Source organism: Lissotriton helveticus, chromosome 7 (genome assembly GCF_964261635.1).
Source record: "Lissotriton helveticus chromosome 7, aLisHel1.1, whole genome shotgun sequence".
NCBI classification, from domain to species: domain Eukaryota; kingdom Metazoa; phylum Chordata; class Amphibia; order Caudata; family Salamandridae; genus Lissotriton; species Lissotriton helveticus.
In genome coordinates, this window is record NC_136068.1 from 1274186970 (window position 1) to 1274202790 (window position 15821).

The following is a 15821-nucleotide window of genomic DNA, read 5'->3' on the forward strand; positions in this document are numbered from 1 at the left end:
CAGCCAAAGGTCAGCCATCACAAGGAGAAAACAAACAACATTAGGAGCCGTTTTGCTATGGTATGGCTCATATCCTTTATTGTGTCATAGTAGGACATACCAGAGTTAGCCTTCAGATCTACGCTTGAATGCCCAATAGCTCAATGTTCACACACAGTTTGTTTTACCCATTTTTCTTTGCCGCCCCATGTACCTTGTTGAAGTCACAGAGCTTCCAGAAAAGGACCAGCAGTTCCTGGTGAAACTGTATCTTCTTTGCAGAGTTTGGCAGGTAAGTCTGGGTTAAGGGGTTTGACAACAAGCGAGCAACTCCCTTTAGGATGAACTGGAAATCCTGAGGAATGTAAAACAGAAGGTAAGTACAAGTCCTGGTGCTCAGGGCTAGTTAGGTAACGTAAGTACAAGAAAAATATGCAACATCTACGACAATGGTTCACTAGCAATGGTTCACTCTACACAACCCTACAAAATTGGGCACATCTCCAAAATGGTTTTAAATGCAATCTAGCTCATATTCATTATTGATTGTTGCCTTCTGCCAGTCCCCTTTCTGTAGGCTGGGGAATAATGTATTTTCATGCACAACAGGTCATCAAAGTCATCACAATGATTAGAAATGCAAAACTCTTGCAATAACAATGTAAATCTCTATCAGACTCGAGTGATTTAGTAAGCAATCGAGTGATTATTGGTCAGTTTTCCTTTTAAGTTGAAAAACACTCATCTAATTGGTACTAGTGTTTGTGTCCTTATGCTACAAATATTGAAACTTGAATTCCATGAGTGTGAGTGCAGATTCCGTTTCTCAGATTGCCGCAGTTTGTTAACATGGCCTGGACAAGCACCAGTGACACCGCTACAGAGGGGATAGTCCATTGCCTTGTCAGGGCACAAGAATCAAGAATACTGGATTAAATACATTGGAACACTTGCAATGGCAGCTCTATAATGACGTGCAGTATACTCCATACATACATACATACATAGCATACAGCTACGTCCCTTTCTGTAATGAAAAGAGCCTATGGGTGTAAAATAGTGCCCAATGGTCAGGTAGTAGGGTATTCAGAATCAATAAGGACCCTGGATTTAGTGCAAAGGAGTCACCATGAAAGTAACTTCACGCTACTCCTATGTAGTGGCTCTGTCCTATTGTCCTTCATTTGAACAGACTTCCAAACAAGATGAGCATCAGAAAAATGGAGGAGAAAAGGCAATATCAAGCCACCCATGTCTCGGTAACTATCGAGAACTTCTTGGCAGATTTAAATAATGTTCCTGGAAGACGCATATTTAGCACACAACCAGCGAAGGAAGTGCGGAGTAGGCCCTATAGTGGTCTTCATGGGGTCACATCTAAGAAAGTCTACTGCAGTCACACTGGCACTGGGACAAGAAGGACTGCATTAAAATCTAATGAGGGTTGACAAAGAACTGGTCAGAGAGTAAGTGCTCTGTGACTGTTAATAGCGTAATCCTCACTTTGCTGTTCTTCAGTAAGTATTGAAAAGAAAAGACATACACAAGGGTGTAGGAACAAGGCCTGGAGACAGATCTATTCCTGAGATGCAATACAGTAAATGCCATTAGGGCAGAGGAGAGGTGGTTTTTAAGAAGCAACCTTTCTCAGAGAAAAAGGGCCTGCATTTGACTGATGTGACTGAGGGGGTAACTTCTACAAGAGAAGAGGATGGTCCCTTAAAAGGATGTTTCAGGACTAACTAAATGTGGAGCTCAATACTTCAAAGCGTACTAAGCTCCTTAATCTAGTTCTTGAATTTTGCTTGGCAAAAATCAATTCATTGTCTCTTGCAGAATGAGGCCACCATTACTCTGCATAAGTAACTAAATATTTTACAGCAACTTTTATATGGCAGCAGCACTCATGGAGCAGGCGTACAACAAACTGCTGATCCCCAAACAGGGCATATTGTACTTGTGCTGGTTAGCTCCTGCAAGCAGATCGTGACACAGCACCCAAAGAGGTGCTTCATAGGCATTTGAGCTGAAAACTCAAGAAGAAAAAGAGAAACCAGAAAAAGAAAAACGATAGGCTGGGCAAATCGCTACATGGCCAGAAAACGCTCATAAATAGTGAAATCAAGTCCACAACACAGAGTAAAAAGAGAATTGGAGAGTGCATGACTGTGTACTATTAGCACACATATGGGTGGTATAGGCAGCACACAGCTTTCAATGGCTCTTAGAACCAGTTTGTGGTTCTGCCACTGACAAGACAGTTAAGACATAAAAAGGTTCCTTACATAGTAATTCCTGGATTTGCAGACCGCCACCTGCTTCATTTAGAAGTTTTAAGTGTTTTGGCTGCAACCACTGCAAAGCTCCACCCTTGTAAGGACCTGATCTAGGTCCTTTAATTTTTCCCCACTTTGTCTGTGGTGACAAATAATGGATGGAATCAAAGGGAAGGAGCATGGAGGGGCTTAGGGAGTATCAGAGTGAGTAACATTTCTGATTCTCAGATTTCAGACTCTTGATCGTTATATTTGGAATGATTTTTATGCAGCAATAACATGGAAGAGATACCTATACTTCCAGCCGAAGAACTGATTTGAATTCAAGCTTTTCCAGTGCAGAATGCTGAACGGTCTTCTTGAGGGTACTCATAAATTTCTCAACCACACCATTCGCCTGTGGCCAGAGTGGTGTGCTTTTCTGATGCTTGATATTTAAATGAGTGAAAACATCTTTAAATTACCCACTACTAAAAGGCGGGTCACTATCTGATTTCAAAATCAAAGAAACACTCCAAGTTGCAAAAATACTTTCTAGTCTTTTAATGGCTCTGTCATTAGTTGTTAACGACATCACCACCACCAGAGGAAAATGAGAATTTTCATCAACAATTACTAGTAGATGATGATGTCCATTGTCAAGGGGTCCAAAGAAATCAATTGCAATTTTCTCCCATGCATGCTTTAGGAGATCTGACATGTTTAACAGCTGTAGGGCTGTCTTAGATGACAAACAATTGCACAAATGGCCATGGCTTAACTCTTTTTCAAATCTTTCATCAAGACCGGGGAACCATACTATGTCCCGTAAATCTCGTTTCGTAGCAAGAAGCCTATGGTGTCCCTCAATATGCCATCTCGATAACTTGTTGTATCAGACTCTCGGGTATGACAATTCTCAACCCTCACAAGATGATGCCATCTGGAGTAAAGGAAAGTTCCTCTTGCACATTTTTGAATTCCTGGTAGTCAAGGTCATCATGAAGAGGTCGAGTATGGAGTGGCTAAGATTGGTGTAAAATAATGTCTTTGAGTATTAAGAAATCCTTGTTAGTACTCGTAGCAGCAATGATTTGTTCTACCGATATGGCAGCAGGGATATTGGATTTCACAATGAACTTAACATAGGCATCAACCGCTTTAGAAGTAGTGCCATGACACAGTATTGGCACAAGTGAGAAGTAGTCAGAAGGGTTTTGATCTTTTCCTGACGATGCACAATTGTATAATCATACTCCTGTAATCGCAACCCCCACCTCTCAATGCAAGGGGGCATCTTGGCTTTAGGATTGCCAAAAATGGTGAGCAATGCTTGGTGATCAGTAACAGCTGTAAATGTTTTCTAAACAGAACACGTGAAAATGTTCACCAGCGCACACTACAGCTAGGCTTTCTTTTTCGAGTTGTGAGAAAGAATGCTCTGTCATTGACAATCTTTGACTAGCATAAGCCACAATAAGTCTCAATGCTTAGGGATGTCCAGTGTGCCCGGCAAGGAAGGCACCAACCCCATTGGGCATGCATCAACAATAACCTCCGTCTGCACTTTAGGATCAAAGTATGCCATTTCGGTGGTGATCTCATTAGCATGCTTGATTTTCTTGAAACTTTGTTCACATTCACTTGACCATTTAAATGAGGCATTTCGTTTTGTTAGGTCTCTCAATGGGGCACTTACAGTGGCAAAGTCAAGTATATACTTTGAACATTAACTGGCCATACCAAGAAAGGACCTCAGTATGGCTACATCCTGTGGGGGAGACTTGGATGACAAGGCTTGTACTTTGTTCGGGTCTGGAGTCATTCACCTATCAGAAAAGACATGGCCAAAGGACTTTTGGTTTGATGAAACTCGCATTTTGCCTCATTTAAAGTGAGACCTGCATCAGCAAGTATACAAGGCACTTGTGTCAGAGCTTAATCATGTTCCTTTTGTGTGGCCCAAAAAACTAGCATGTCATCACTGTAATTGAAAGCATTTGTGACTGGCTGTATTATGCGACAAATGAAAGAAACACTCGACAGCTGATGACATTCCGAAACCCAGCCTTTTATATTGAAACAAGACAACATGAGTCGAAAAGGTAGTATTGTACCTGCAATTCTCTTCCAGTTCACGCTGGTGATATCCTTTGTTTAAATCAAGGTGGGAAAATACTTGATCTCCATTCAGCTGCGTAAACACATCAGCAATGTGCGGACCTGAATGACGTTCTCTATCAATCACCTGGTTAGCTTGGCACATATCAACACAGATGCTAACAGCTCCTTCACTTTCCTTTTTCGGCACTACCACTATGGGTGATACCTATGGTGTTGGACTAGTGGATCGCTCAATGATGTCATGCATTAATAAGGCATCAAGTTCTTTCTCAACAGCCTCCTGTAAATGGAATGCAATTCGCCAATGTCATTGAGCAACTGGGCAAATGTCCTCATTTATGTGAAGTTGCACATACATGGTCTTAAACCTTACTAAACCATGAAACAAAGAAAGAAACGGATTCACTATCTCAAGATAGGCACTGACCATGTAGTTCACAGAAATCAGCCCCATGTCAGCATCAGTACTGAAACTGGGTAAACATGCGTTCGATAAAGTTTCAGGCAAGACATGAATTGGCCCTTGTACTTACACATTTCTCTGCTTTACGGAGGCTATGAACTAACCTTGACTTTGTAGTGGTTTCAAAACAGCCCACGTATACACTTTGGTTTTCGAGAGAGTTAAACAGGGCACTGGAGACAGTTAATTGTACTTCCCCACCGGCATATTGTTTATCGACGCTGCTCCACTGTCTGTGATAAAAGGCATGGGGCATCCATTCACTTTCATTGTGATCTTGGGACAATATCCAAATGAGTTTCACACTTTCACTTGTCGGGCTATCTTTGACTGGCATTCTTACTTGCAAGAAGCTAATCCTACATGAGCACATCGTCCGACAGTCAACATTGATATCGCACACAGATCTTCCTCATTGTTGCTCGACAATGACTTTGCCGAAGTTTTAGGCAAAGAATGTGATGACAATTGGCCTCATTCAGTTTCTACTTGACTCACCCGACATTGCTGCATGGCCTTGTGGGCGTGAATAGAACATCGCGTCTGGAACTTTCTGGCATCTATTTCGTTTTCTAGACTTGACGGATTAGGTCTTTCCTCCAGTGGATGTCAAATATTGCCTCCTGGGGAGACCGAAGGGGTCTTTCAATATTAATTGGCAAAGTCTACATAAAGAAATGTTTGACGTCGCATTTTCTGAAAATAACGTCTTATTTTAAGTTTAAGTCTCCTGCCTCCCCAGAGCAGGTTTGTCTTCAATAACGAATTGAATCTTTAAAGACTTACTGTCCTCCTACTGCCCCATATAAGATGCCAGGTGTAATGAAGTCAGTCCCATACGCAGTCTGGATGAGGGCATCATTAGTGTACTAGAGACTGCAAGACTCAAGAACCTCCAGGACATCCAGCTGTCAGCAGTTTTCCTTTGAGGAACACATCATAATTTTTAGAGATTGAGCATTTTCTGACTGTGGAAAGGCTTTGCACAATTTTGCATGCAGGAGTCTCATGAACTTCAACTTGTCACAAGTTTGATTCCATGTAAATAAACAACAGAAGGAGGTGAGATCGTTTAAATTATAGATGTGAAAAAGCCCGCTGTCCAGACAGAGATAGATAGATGTGGATGCCCTGTATTTCTCAAACGAGAGGTCTCTGCCACCATTATTTTGGGGAATATCATAGATCTCACAAGTTGAATCCTAAAGGATGAAATCTGAGATGGTAATGATTCGATCCTGCTACGAAGCTAACAAACCAGTGAGACTAAATTATAATGTGGAACTAAGCATCTTAGAGGTAAATCTTTGTCACATAGTTTCCATGTTAAAGGAAGACCAAGATTTACTGAAAAAGCTACTTTAAAGTGTTCTTCAGAAAGGCCTGTATTAAAATAAGACAGTGCCATTTAAAGTCCTACTGCCCTCCGTTGCACTGCAAAGAGCATGGAATAAAAACAAGTTGCTAATTAGCAGACTAAAACCTGCTCTACTGCTCAAAATTCTAAATGATTTCAGAATTCCATCAAAGATCATTTTATTCACGGCATATAGTAAATGTGTAAGCCTTCTGTGTCTTTAACAGCAAGGGCTAATCTTGACTATGGCAACACACTGATTTTGAACAGCTCCAATAGTGCAACACACTGGTTACTGTTAGCCAGAATGCAGAAGATCACTCAATTAACAGTATGAGGATGCATAACCCTTTCCTTATATTAGCTTGCCATCTCAGAGAGTTTCATTTATGGCACTGGAAGGGCCCGTCAGACCATAAAGAGTTTGGCAAGCTTTCTGACAAACAAGCAGGGGCATAACAAATATGAATGTTCCCTCAGGCCACAACACTATTCTTTTTTTCTGTTGGAGACAGATTGAACCAATTCAACATACTCAACACTGCACCCTGGGGTGGACATCTAGCTTGTTTTTCTGATTAGTTTATGAGGAAGAAACCAAGTGGCAACATCCACCAAGCCAAGCCAAGAACAAAGCAACCAAGGGGCAACATTTTCCTTTTGCCACTGGTGCAGCCATTGCTTACTGGAACCGGCTTCCGCAGGTCCAACAGTCAACAATGCCAGCAGGGTCAGGGCAGCAAACCCCTAATCCCCGCTAGGTGAGCTGTGCTGAGCTGAGCATCGCCGAACATCGAAAGCTGCCAGTGCTGCCTGCTGTACTAGAACTTAACGGACAAAAGAGACCAATATAACCAAAAAGGGGAATACATTCTTTAAAGGGAGTCAGCGTTTGCTAGCATCAGCAAAGACCAGTTTGGCCTCCCTGCCGACAGTTCGGCCTCCCTGTAGACATTATTCATCCCCCCCACCCAGTAACTCCCCCAAAAATGATAATTTCATGCCCTCATTTAACGTTGTACTGCACTGAATGTGAGCAGTAAGATGCTTTCTCTTTTGCAAGATAAAGCAGTGGCTGGACACTGATTTATTAATTTTCATTGGATGGTTTATTGCTTTCTGAGACTCTATCTAACCCAACACCACCAAGTCTTGGTCTGCTGGATTTCGCTTCCCTGAGATTTAAGTGACTCTCGCAAGCACAGTCAGATATACGGCGGAGGCCTGGCATGCAAAGGTAGACACACATATGGAGAATACAAGAACAGATGCAGCAGAGGCCTTACATGCCAAGGTGGGCATACTTATATGGCGAGTACAAGCAAAGATGTAGCAAATGCCGAGGCATGCAGAGGTGTCGAGAAGCCTGGAAAGCACAGGCAGGAATAGAGACAGATAGAATAGACACAGTTGCTGCAGAAGTCTGGCATGCAAAGGAGGACAGCCTGAGCGCGTTACTTACAGAAGCGCTCGTATTTTGCAGCTGTCACTGGCGATTTTGAGCCTGTGATTTTTTAATCCTTCCCGTTTTATCTTATAATCTGTTATTTCGTTTTGGGCACTTTTCCCTGTTTTTAGCTAAGCCTGGCCACGCAGACACCCACTGCTGTCATCATACCTGCATTCTAATAGTCAAAATCACCGCATTTGGCGGGTCCTCGGCCCTTGTCCTGTCGGCGGCCATCTTGGGTGAGGGGCATAGATCGCGCGCTGTAGTCCGCTCTCCATTTCACACAGGTGAACATAAAAGCAGCCATGCCGGCGCGCAGCGGTAACGCGCAGCGGGGACGCCTGACTGACGCCGGAGTTACGCCAGAGTTCAGCCCGTCTGTGCCCGTCCGGGCCCGGACGGGCTTAGGGCTGGTCCCCATGCAAGATCCGTCGGAGTCATCACGTACGGTTATCAGGTATGGCAGGGAAGATCTCTTGTCACACCGGTCTCTTCACCCGACCTCCTGTAAATATGACCAGGAAGGACTGCCACCATTTTTATCGTGCAGGTTGTGCAGTGTGGGGCAGAAGACGATCTCCGTTAAATCAGCGCTCTCCATCGCGCTGCTGAACTGTCGGTCGTTGCCTAGTCACGCTATTGAGATTAATTCCCTTATATTGGACCACGAGCTGGACGTGTTATTCTTAACCGAGACTTGGCTCTCCTCCAGCTCGGGTCCCGATATAGTTAGAGCACTCCCCCCTGGCTATCTTATTTTACATCAGGACAGGCCTGTAGGGAGGGGAGGAGGAGTTGCTATACTCTACAGGGACTCATTAGTCTGTAAGGCCCAGGAGGGAGGGGTGAGCGATTGTGAGAGCTATCAGTTCTCCCTTCGCCTATCCCATACCGCATCTTTGGCGGGTTTGCTTATCTATCGCCCTCCCGGCGCCCTGGGAAATTTTCTCAATTCTCTCTTGGAAACTACTGCCCTTCTTGCCTCTTCCACGGGCAACTTCGTTTTGTTAGGCGACTTTAACATTCACCTGGACGACCCTCTTAATTCCTTGGGAGTGGATTTGCTAGGTGACCTCAAAGTGTTTCGGATTCACCTGGCCAACTCGGGGGCTACTCATGATAAAGGCCACTTGCTGGACCCTATACTTTCCAACACGGTGGGCCTTACAGCATTTCCATCGTTGGCTCTACCCTGGACAGACCACTTTATGGTGCCTGCCCAGTGGCAGTTTGACATCTCAGCTGCCCCGGCCCCCAGGGCTTTTGTCTTGGACAGAGCCTGGTCTAGGCTCCCAGTGAATACATGGGTGGCACATTTGGAGGCGTCACGACCTCCCCCTGGGCCTAATCCGTGTGTGGCGGATGAGAACCTTAACGCCTGGCTTACCAACTCATTGGATGCTCTCCTTCCCAAAAAAAAACAACTTACTAAGGGGAAGAGAGTAGGATCCGCACCCTGGTACACACCTGAATTGAGATCGCTAAGGAAGGGCTGCAAGAGGCTGGAGCGGTACTGGAGGAAAGATTGGAGCGAAACGAGCCGTAGTGAATATCGGGCGGCTCTTAGTACCTACAAGTCTGCTATTCGGGTAGCCAAAACTGGATTCTTTACGGAGAGAATTGGCTCTGCGGCCAACTCCTCGAAGGAATCGTTTCGGGTCATCAAAGAACTTTTGAAAGCTCCCGAACCTCAGGTCACTCACGAGGACCCACGTGAGAAATGCTCAGAGTTGGCCACTTTCTTTAAAACCAAAATTGATAACATCCTTGCCTCCCTTCCCCGGCTAACCGAGGATGTTCCCTTGAGTGACAGTCCTGGGTCTCAATCTAGGGTGCGACCGGTGGAGTTGGACTCTCTTGGTCCGGTTACTGTGGAAGAAGTCCTCACAGTGTTAACATCGATGAAAAGTGGCTCTCCGAAAGATCCTGCCCCCATGAAATACCTGAAGCAGGTGGCCCATACCATCGGCGGGCCTGTGACGGACCTTATAAATCTGTCTCTTGCCCAAGGAGTAGTACCCCCCAGCTGGAAAGGTGCGGTTGTGAAGGCTCTTTTAAAGAAGCCTAACTTGGATCCAGCCGACCTTGCCAATTTTAGGCCTATATCCCTGCTTCCCGGCATCAGTAAGGTGGCCGAGAAGCTGGTGAATAGCCGCCTTTCATGCTTCTTGGAGTCCAACGCCCTTCTGGGCAATTCTCAAACTGGGTTCCGTCCCGGTCAGGGGACCGATACCGCCCTGCTGGCAGTCGTGGAGAGTGCAAGGAGCATTTTGGATTCAGGGGGATCAGTGGCAGTGATCCTCCTGGACCTCAGTGCTGCCTTTGACACCGTAGACCATCAGGTGCTTCTCCGACGGCTGTCAGGGGTGGGGGTCTCCGGGATGGCCCATAAGTGGTTCGTATCCTTTTTGGAAGGCCGGTCATTTGAGGTATGGGAAGGCCCTGAGAAATCATCCTCAGTACCTCTCCAGTGCGGTGTGCCACAGGGCTCTTCGTTGAGCCCTACTTTATTTAACACCTACATGGCCCCTCTGGAGAGTGTGGTACTGCCTCTGGGTATTAAGATCATCAGCTATGCTGATGATACCCAGCTGGTAGTAGGTCTCCCACAATCGACTCATCATCCCGACCGGTTGCACACATGCCTGGAGAAGATCTTTACATGGAGGTGTAGCTCAGCCCTTAAGCTCAACGGCTCTAAGACGGAACTGATGCTGCTGGGGAATTCTTCACCTTCCTTATCCCCTAGCAGCTGGCCCAGTTGTTTGGGACCTGTGCCCACCCCTAAGCAGGAGATCAAGAGCCTCGGGGTGTGGCTTGAGCAGGACCTTTCTTTTAAAACACACGCGAAAAAGATCTCAGGCGTGTGTTTTGGCCTGCTCCGTTCAGCCCGGAAGATCTTACCCCTCCTGCCAGCAGCCTCTAGGAGGTTACTCATTCAGGGGCTTATCATCTCGCGGTTGGACTTTAGTAATGTCCTATTTTTGGGTGCCCCGGAATGTACACTAAACAAACTGCAGCAAGTGCAGAATGCGGCTGCCAGGCTCTTGACGGATGTCCCCAGGCGTCAGTCTGCTCGCCCCGCACTGAAGGCGCTACATTGGCTCCCAGTCAGAGAGAGGGTTAAATTTAAGTCGCTTTGCATAGCCCACAAACTTTTACAGGGGAAAGGGCCACCTATCCTTGAGGATATGGTCCAAGTCTATAAGGCCCCCCGCTCTCTCCGCTCCGACCATCAACATCTGCTGCAGGTCAGGAGGGTGAGGAGAGAAAGAACGGGTGGAAGAAGATTTTCCATAAGGGTGGCCACCCTGTGGAATTCCCTCCCTCTGTACTTGCGGTCGGAAGCAAGTTTTTTACGTTTTCGTAAACTCTTGAAAACTTTTCTGTTTCCTGCCTGATTTCTTGTGCTGATGTGACGTTGCTTCCCTCTGGATAAGCGCGGGGATGCCTTTTGGTAACCAGGCGCTATATTAAAATTCGTAATAATAATAATAATATTGTGAGTGTAAACACAGAAGCAGCAGCAGCTTTGCTTGCAGAGTAACACTAGTTCTGAAGACACAGTGAGTACAAGCAGAGATAGTACAGAAGTCTGGTATGCAGATGCGGGCAGATATACGGTGAGTACAAGTACAGATGGTGCAGATGTCTAGCCAACATGAAGGAAGTGCAAGCACAGATGCTGCTGAAGCCTGGCATGTAGAGGCGAGTAGATTTGCGGGAAGTATGAGCATACATGTTACAGAAACATTAAATAACCGACTTAGGGCCTTATACACGCGTTCTGCATAAAATGGATGACAACTGCTGCATCCGGTAAATACTGTTTCCCTGGCATGGGGTATAATGCGAGTTCTGCAGGTTGGGCTGAGGAATACGTTCTGCCTTTGAGGGACGCTGTGCATGGACCAACTGCAGTCCCTGTATGACTTCTGCCTGTTTACCATTTCAGTCTTTGACATACTGGAAACCCTACGTTTGCTTCCATGGATTACTGATCCCAGAATGTTCTGTCAAGCATGCACGGTTTATTGCTCTCAATTGTGATAGTAGTACTGCAGTTCCTTAGCACTGGATTTTTTCCTCCAGAACTTGTGAGAGATTGGAATGGCGCTTAACCGTAAATAGTATTGTGTAGGCCAGTCATGCGATTCTAGCCTGGGTCTGCTGCTGCTTGGAACTATTTATAAGCTGTCATTGACCGAGGCTCCTTTTTTGTGCCCTGAAGTTTGAACCTCTGTGTACAGGACCTCATGTTGCTTATTTTCCTGTCCAGTTCCTGCCTTGTTTCAAGGAAAGCCTGCATTCTATTCCTGTTCGGCTTGCTGATGATTTCTCTCAGCCCTGCATTGCTTTACTCCCTTATCTGACTTTTCCATAGTCCCCAATTGTTCCTAGTTTGTTCCCTATGTTACTACTATTATTTCCACTTTTCTTATTCCGTTACTTCTGTCATAGCTCTTGCATTTTCACCCCGTCTCATTGATTCTGCCTCTTTTTTATGTTCCCATTCCCAGAGTTACTCTTGCAGTCTCTAGTTCCCTTGAAGCTCCTGTCTCTTGCTTCGTACAGTTCCTAGAGTCCTTGTGCTTAATTTGCCAGTTTGTTCTCAAGTTACTCCTAGAATGCCCTGCTCCTATAGCTCTTAGTTTCCTTTCTAGTGTTTGCTATGAGCACTGCTCTTGAGCGTGTGTCTCCTATGTGTTCTATTTGGTCCTCACCCGTGTATAAGTGTACTGATTTTGTATACAGGTTGGCTTCTGGTTTCCAAGAGGCAGTTCCAGACCAATCCTTTTTCTTGTGCTACGTGTAATCTTAAATGCCTTAACTGTGACAGTGAGACATTTCTATTTTCTTAGGTATCACCACTGTCTCCTGCTGGACTCAAGGTCTTGTCTCATGTATGTAAGTGCAATTCATGTTTGTGACCTAGTTTCCAGACAGAGAATCACTTTTGCAGCCTCCTTTCTACAGAGTTTGCAGGGTGACTATCTGTAAGAGTAACCTGCACAAAAACTCTGACATTCCCTGTTGATGTGAATTTCTGAGTCTCACCTATGTGCAATCCCAGTGGTTTGTCCATTATTGGTTTTGTTCCCTGTTTGTTTAGGGTTGTTTTGCCTTCTCTATCCTGTTCCTGTGCTTTACCCTGTTTGTGTCTGTTCTTTCCTGGTGTGTGCCCTTGCCTGCTTCTTTGCGTCAGTACACTACTTCTGTGAGCAGATATTCCTTGACCTTGATGGGTATTCTGCCTGGAGTTCACGATAGTATCAGTGTTTTCTGCACCAATTACTGCATTTTTGCAAATATTCCAATCATTTACACGCCGACAGCTTCACCAAGTGGCAAAATATGTCTGGGGAATAATCTGGATGTGGGGTAATTACCTTGTGTGGTATGTGCAACCTGAAGTAATTATTCAACAACCCATGCAAATCAGAATTTATCTCACTCTCAAAATGCTTCTGAAGCATGGTGTGCATAGGAAGAAGGGTACTATAGCCGCTAAAAATTAGAGAGAGGGAGGACTAACACACTGACTGGAAAAAAAGAATTAAAGAGACTAGTTGCTCAAAGACTGGTAGTAATTACATGTTCATTAAACTTACGGAAGGGGTCGTCTCTTACCTCTTCACGATGGATCCGGGATAGGTAATTCACAAACAGGTTGTCTGGTCCTGGAGGCTGCAGAGCAAAGAAAAATACATTTAAATGTATGGTACTTCTGAGGTTCTTAACCTGTAGGCTCTCTCCTGCTACCAAATCTGTGGGTACCCTGACACCTAGTGGCACGACCGAACACTGCATCAGAAAGCTGTAAGAACACTGCACAAGCCTGGTAGGGTGACTGCAAGTATAGAAGGCAACCCATTTATCTAAAACAACGCTTACCTATGAGCCCGCACCAGAATCGTTCTGTAAACAAGTGCTAAGTCAATTCTTTTGACTTTTGTCTAGTCATAGGTGTTAAACCTCAATGAGGCACACATAACCGGTTCTGCAGCAGCAGTACCCAGAACGTCTCTTACCTCTCAGGAGCTTGGTAGTTCATATATTAGATAAACATTAAGACAAGGATGGAGGGAAAGCAGAAAGAATATTGGGGTGAATACAGAAATGAAATAAGTAACACGTATGTATTAAATCTCCAACACACGTAAGAGGAGTAGTCTGGAAGACCTTGCCTACACATCCTGTCTGATCAGTCTCCAGTGTCTGTTCTTGCAACATTGAAGAACGTCCAGCTGGTGACAATGACATGCAGGTTATAACACCAAGTACGGTGTCCCACCTTTAACATAAGTACATGCCCATACATAACACGTCTTCCCCCTTTATTGACAAAAGGGGTGCAATACACATTAAGAATTAATCATGTTGTACCTTAAGTATGAAAACATTTACCCCAAAAATATCATAAAACCAAGTAATAAATAAATATAATATAAAACAGTACAAATAACAAATAGGACCCAGTTATACATATAAAATGGAGCGCAAGTGCATCAATGGAGCTTGAGCTGACTAAGCTGGAAAGTTATACAACGGCGCAGTTGAAAAGCTTCTGTAAGGAGATGGGGGTACCTGCCGCAGGAGCGACCATGAAGATGGAGTTCCAAACGGTTCTGAGGGCCTGGGAAGAGTCCCGCTCCCAAGAGAATGATGAGGCGGAGGAGCCTGAGAAAGGCTCTTCCGAGGTGCTACCTGCAGTGGATGAGGAGAAAACTCTGGATTTCAATCTCCCAGGGCCTCTCCCCAGAGGAGTTGAGGGAGAGGAAGGAGGAGAGGATATTCAAGCTGCAGATGGCAAAGCTAAAGATGGAGGCTGAGGGGCCAGATGTACGACCCTAACTGGCGGTCGCAAACAGGCAATCGGCCCGTTTGCGACCGCAATTTAGGGCATGGCCATGCCCAAACCTCATTTTGTGAATCAGTACATTTTACTGATTCGCAAAATGAGGTTTGCGACTCGCTATTAGGAAGGGGCATGCCAAGGGTGTCCCTTCCTAATAGCGACTCGCATTTGTATGTATGAATGTTTTGCGACCGCTTTGGGAATGGGTCAAAAAATATTTTTGAAGGGCAGGTAGTGGTCCCAGGGACCACTGCCTGCCCTTAAAAACTGAAACTGAAAAATTTCATTTTTCTTTTTTTAAATGCATCCTGTTTTCCTTAAAGGAAAATGGCCTGCATTTAAAAAAAATTATTTATTTAAAAAGCAGACACAAACATGGTGGTACGATGACCCCAGCAGGCCACCGTCGCTGTGAGTGCTAGCCATTCCTAATGGGGTTGCAAATTGCGCTTGCCTAATGTATATTGATGAGGCATGCAATTTGTGACCCCATTAGGTATTGCAAACTTTCTGAGATACTGTTGTACATTCACTTTAGCGAATCGCAAATTACGAGTCACAATTCGGCGGAATTTACGATTTGCTATAGTGAATGGTCATACATCTGGCCCATAGTGCCCTATGATGTGGTGGGGGTGACACTGATTAGTAGTTTTCTGCTTATGAGGTTGCATTGAGGGTACACAGGGTTTATGAGGCGTACTGGGGGTCGGGTCTGTGGAAACGCATGCCTACACTGATAAGGAACTCACTTCTAACCTTTGAGGTTAGGGGCCAAACCCAATACACTCCCAGGAAAACCATCTTACTTGCAAAATGTGGGCTGACTCCCAAGAAGTATCGCCAAAGATTTAGGGACAGCCAGAAGCTCCCCAACCAGTTCTGGGTAGAATGTATTGATCACTCCAGTGGCTTGATGAAGGACAGAAAAGCAAATGAGCATGATGGGTTTTACAATTTGATTATGAGAGAACACATACTCAGCATTTGCTTTACAGAGTTTCACAAACACCTAGTTGACAGTAAGCTATCTGACCCCTGGAAGCTTGCTGTGGAGGCGGAACTCTGGGCTAGCCCCAGTGTCCAAAAAGGTATCTGGGGGGAGCACTCACAAAGGTGGTCAGGGTTCCCACCAGAAGAAAGAAGGAGGATAAAAGCCTAAAAATAAGGAGTACTCAAAAGGCCTCCAACATAATTACCAAAAGGATAGTGCTAATCAGCCCCAGTCTGATCCGAATAAAAGGAATGATTTCTTTGACCAGAAGACAGGGAGTTTTGTACCCCAATGTGCTGAGTGCTACAAATATGGGCACATAAGGGTGACTCCAAATGTC

General features: G+C 45.1%; 1 protein-coding gene across 1 annotated transcript in view; it reads right to left on the reverse strand.

Annotated features, from left to right (window-relative positions):
* The window catches only part of HID1 (HID1 domain containing), a 226412-nt gene that overhangs the window by 79026 nt on the left and 131565 nt on the right, over positions 1–15821 (reverse strand). The window contains exons 8-9 of the mRNA XM_078654484.1: positions 13260–13316; positions 194–334 (exon numbers count right to left, since the gene is read on the reverse strand). Coding sequence (XP_078510610.1) covers positions 194–334; positions 13260–13316 — 198 coding nt within the window. The remainder of the gene's footprint in view (positions 1–193; positions 335–13259; positions 13317–15821) is intronic.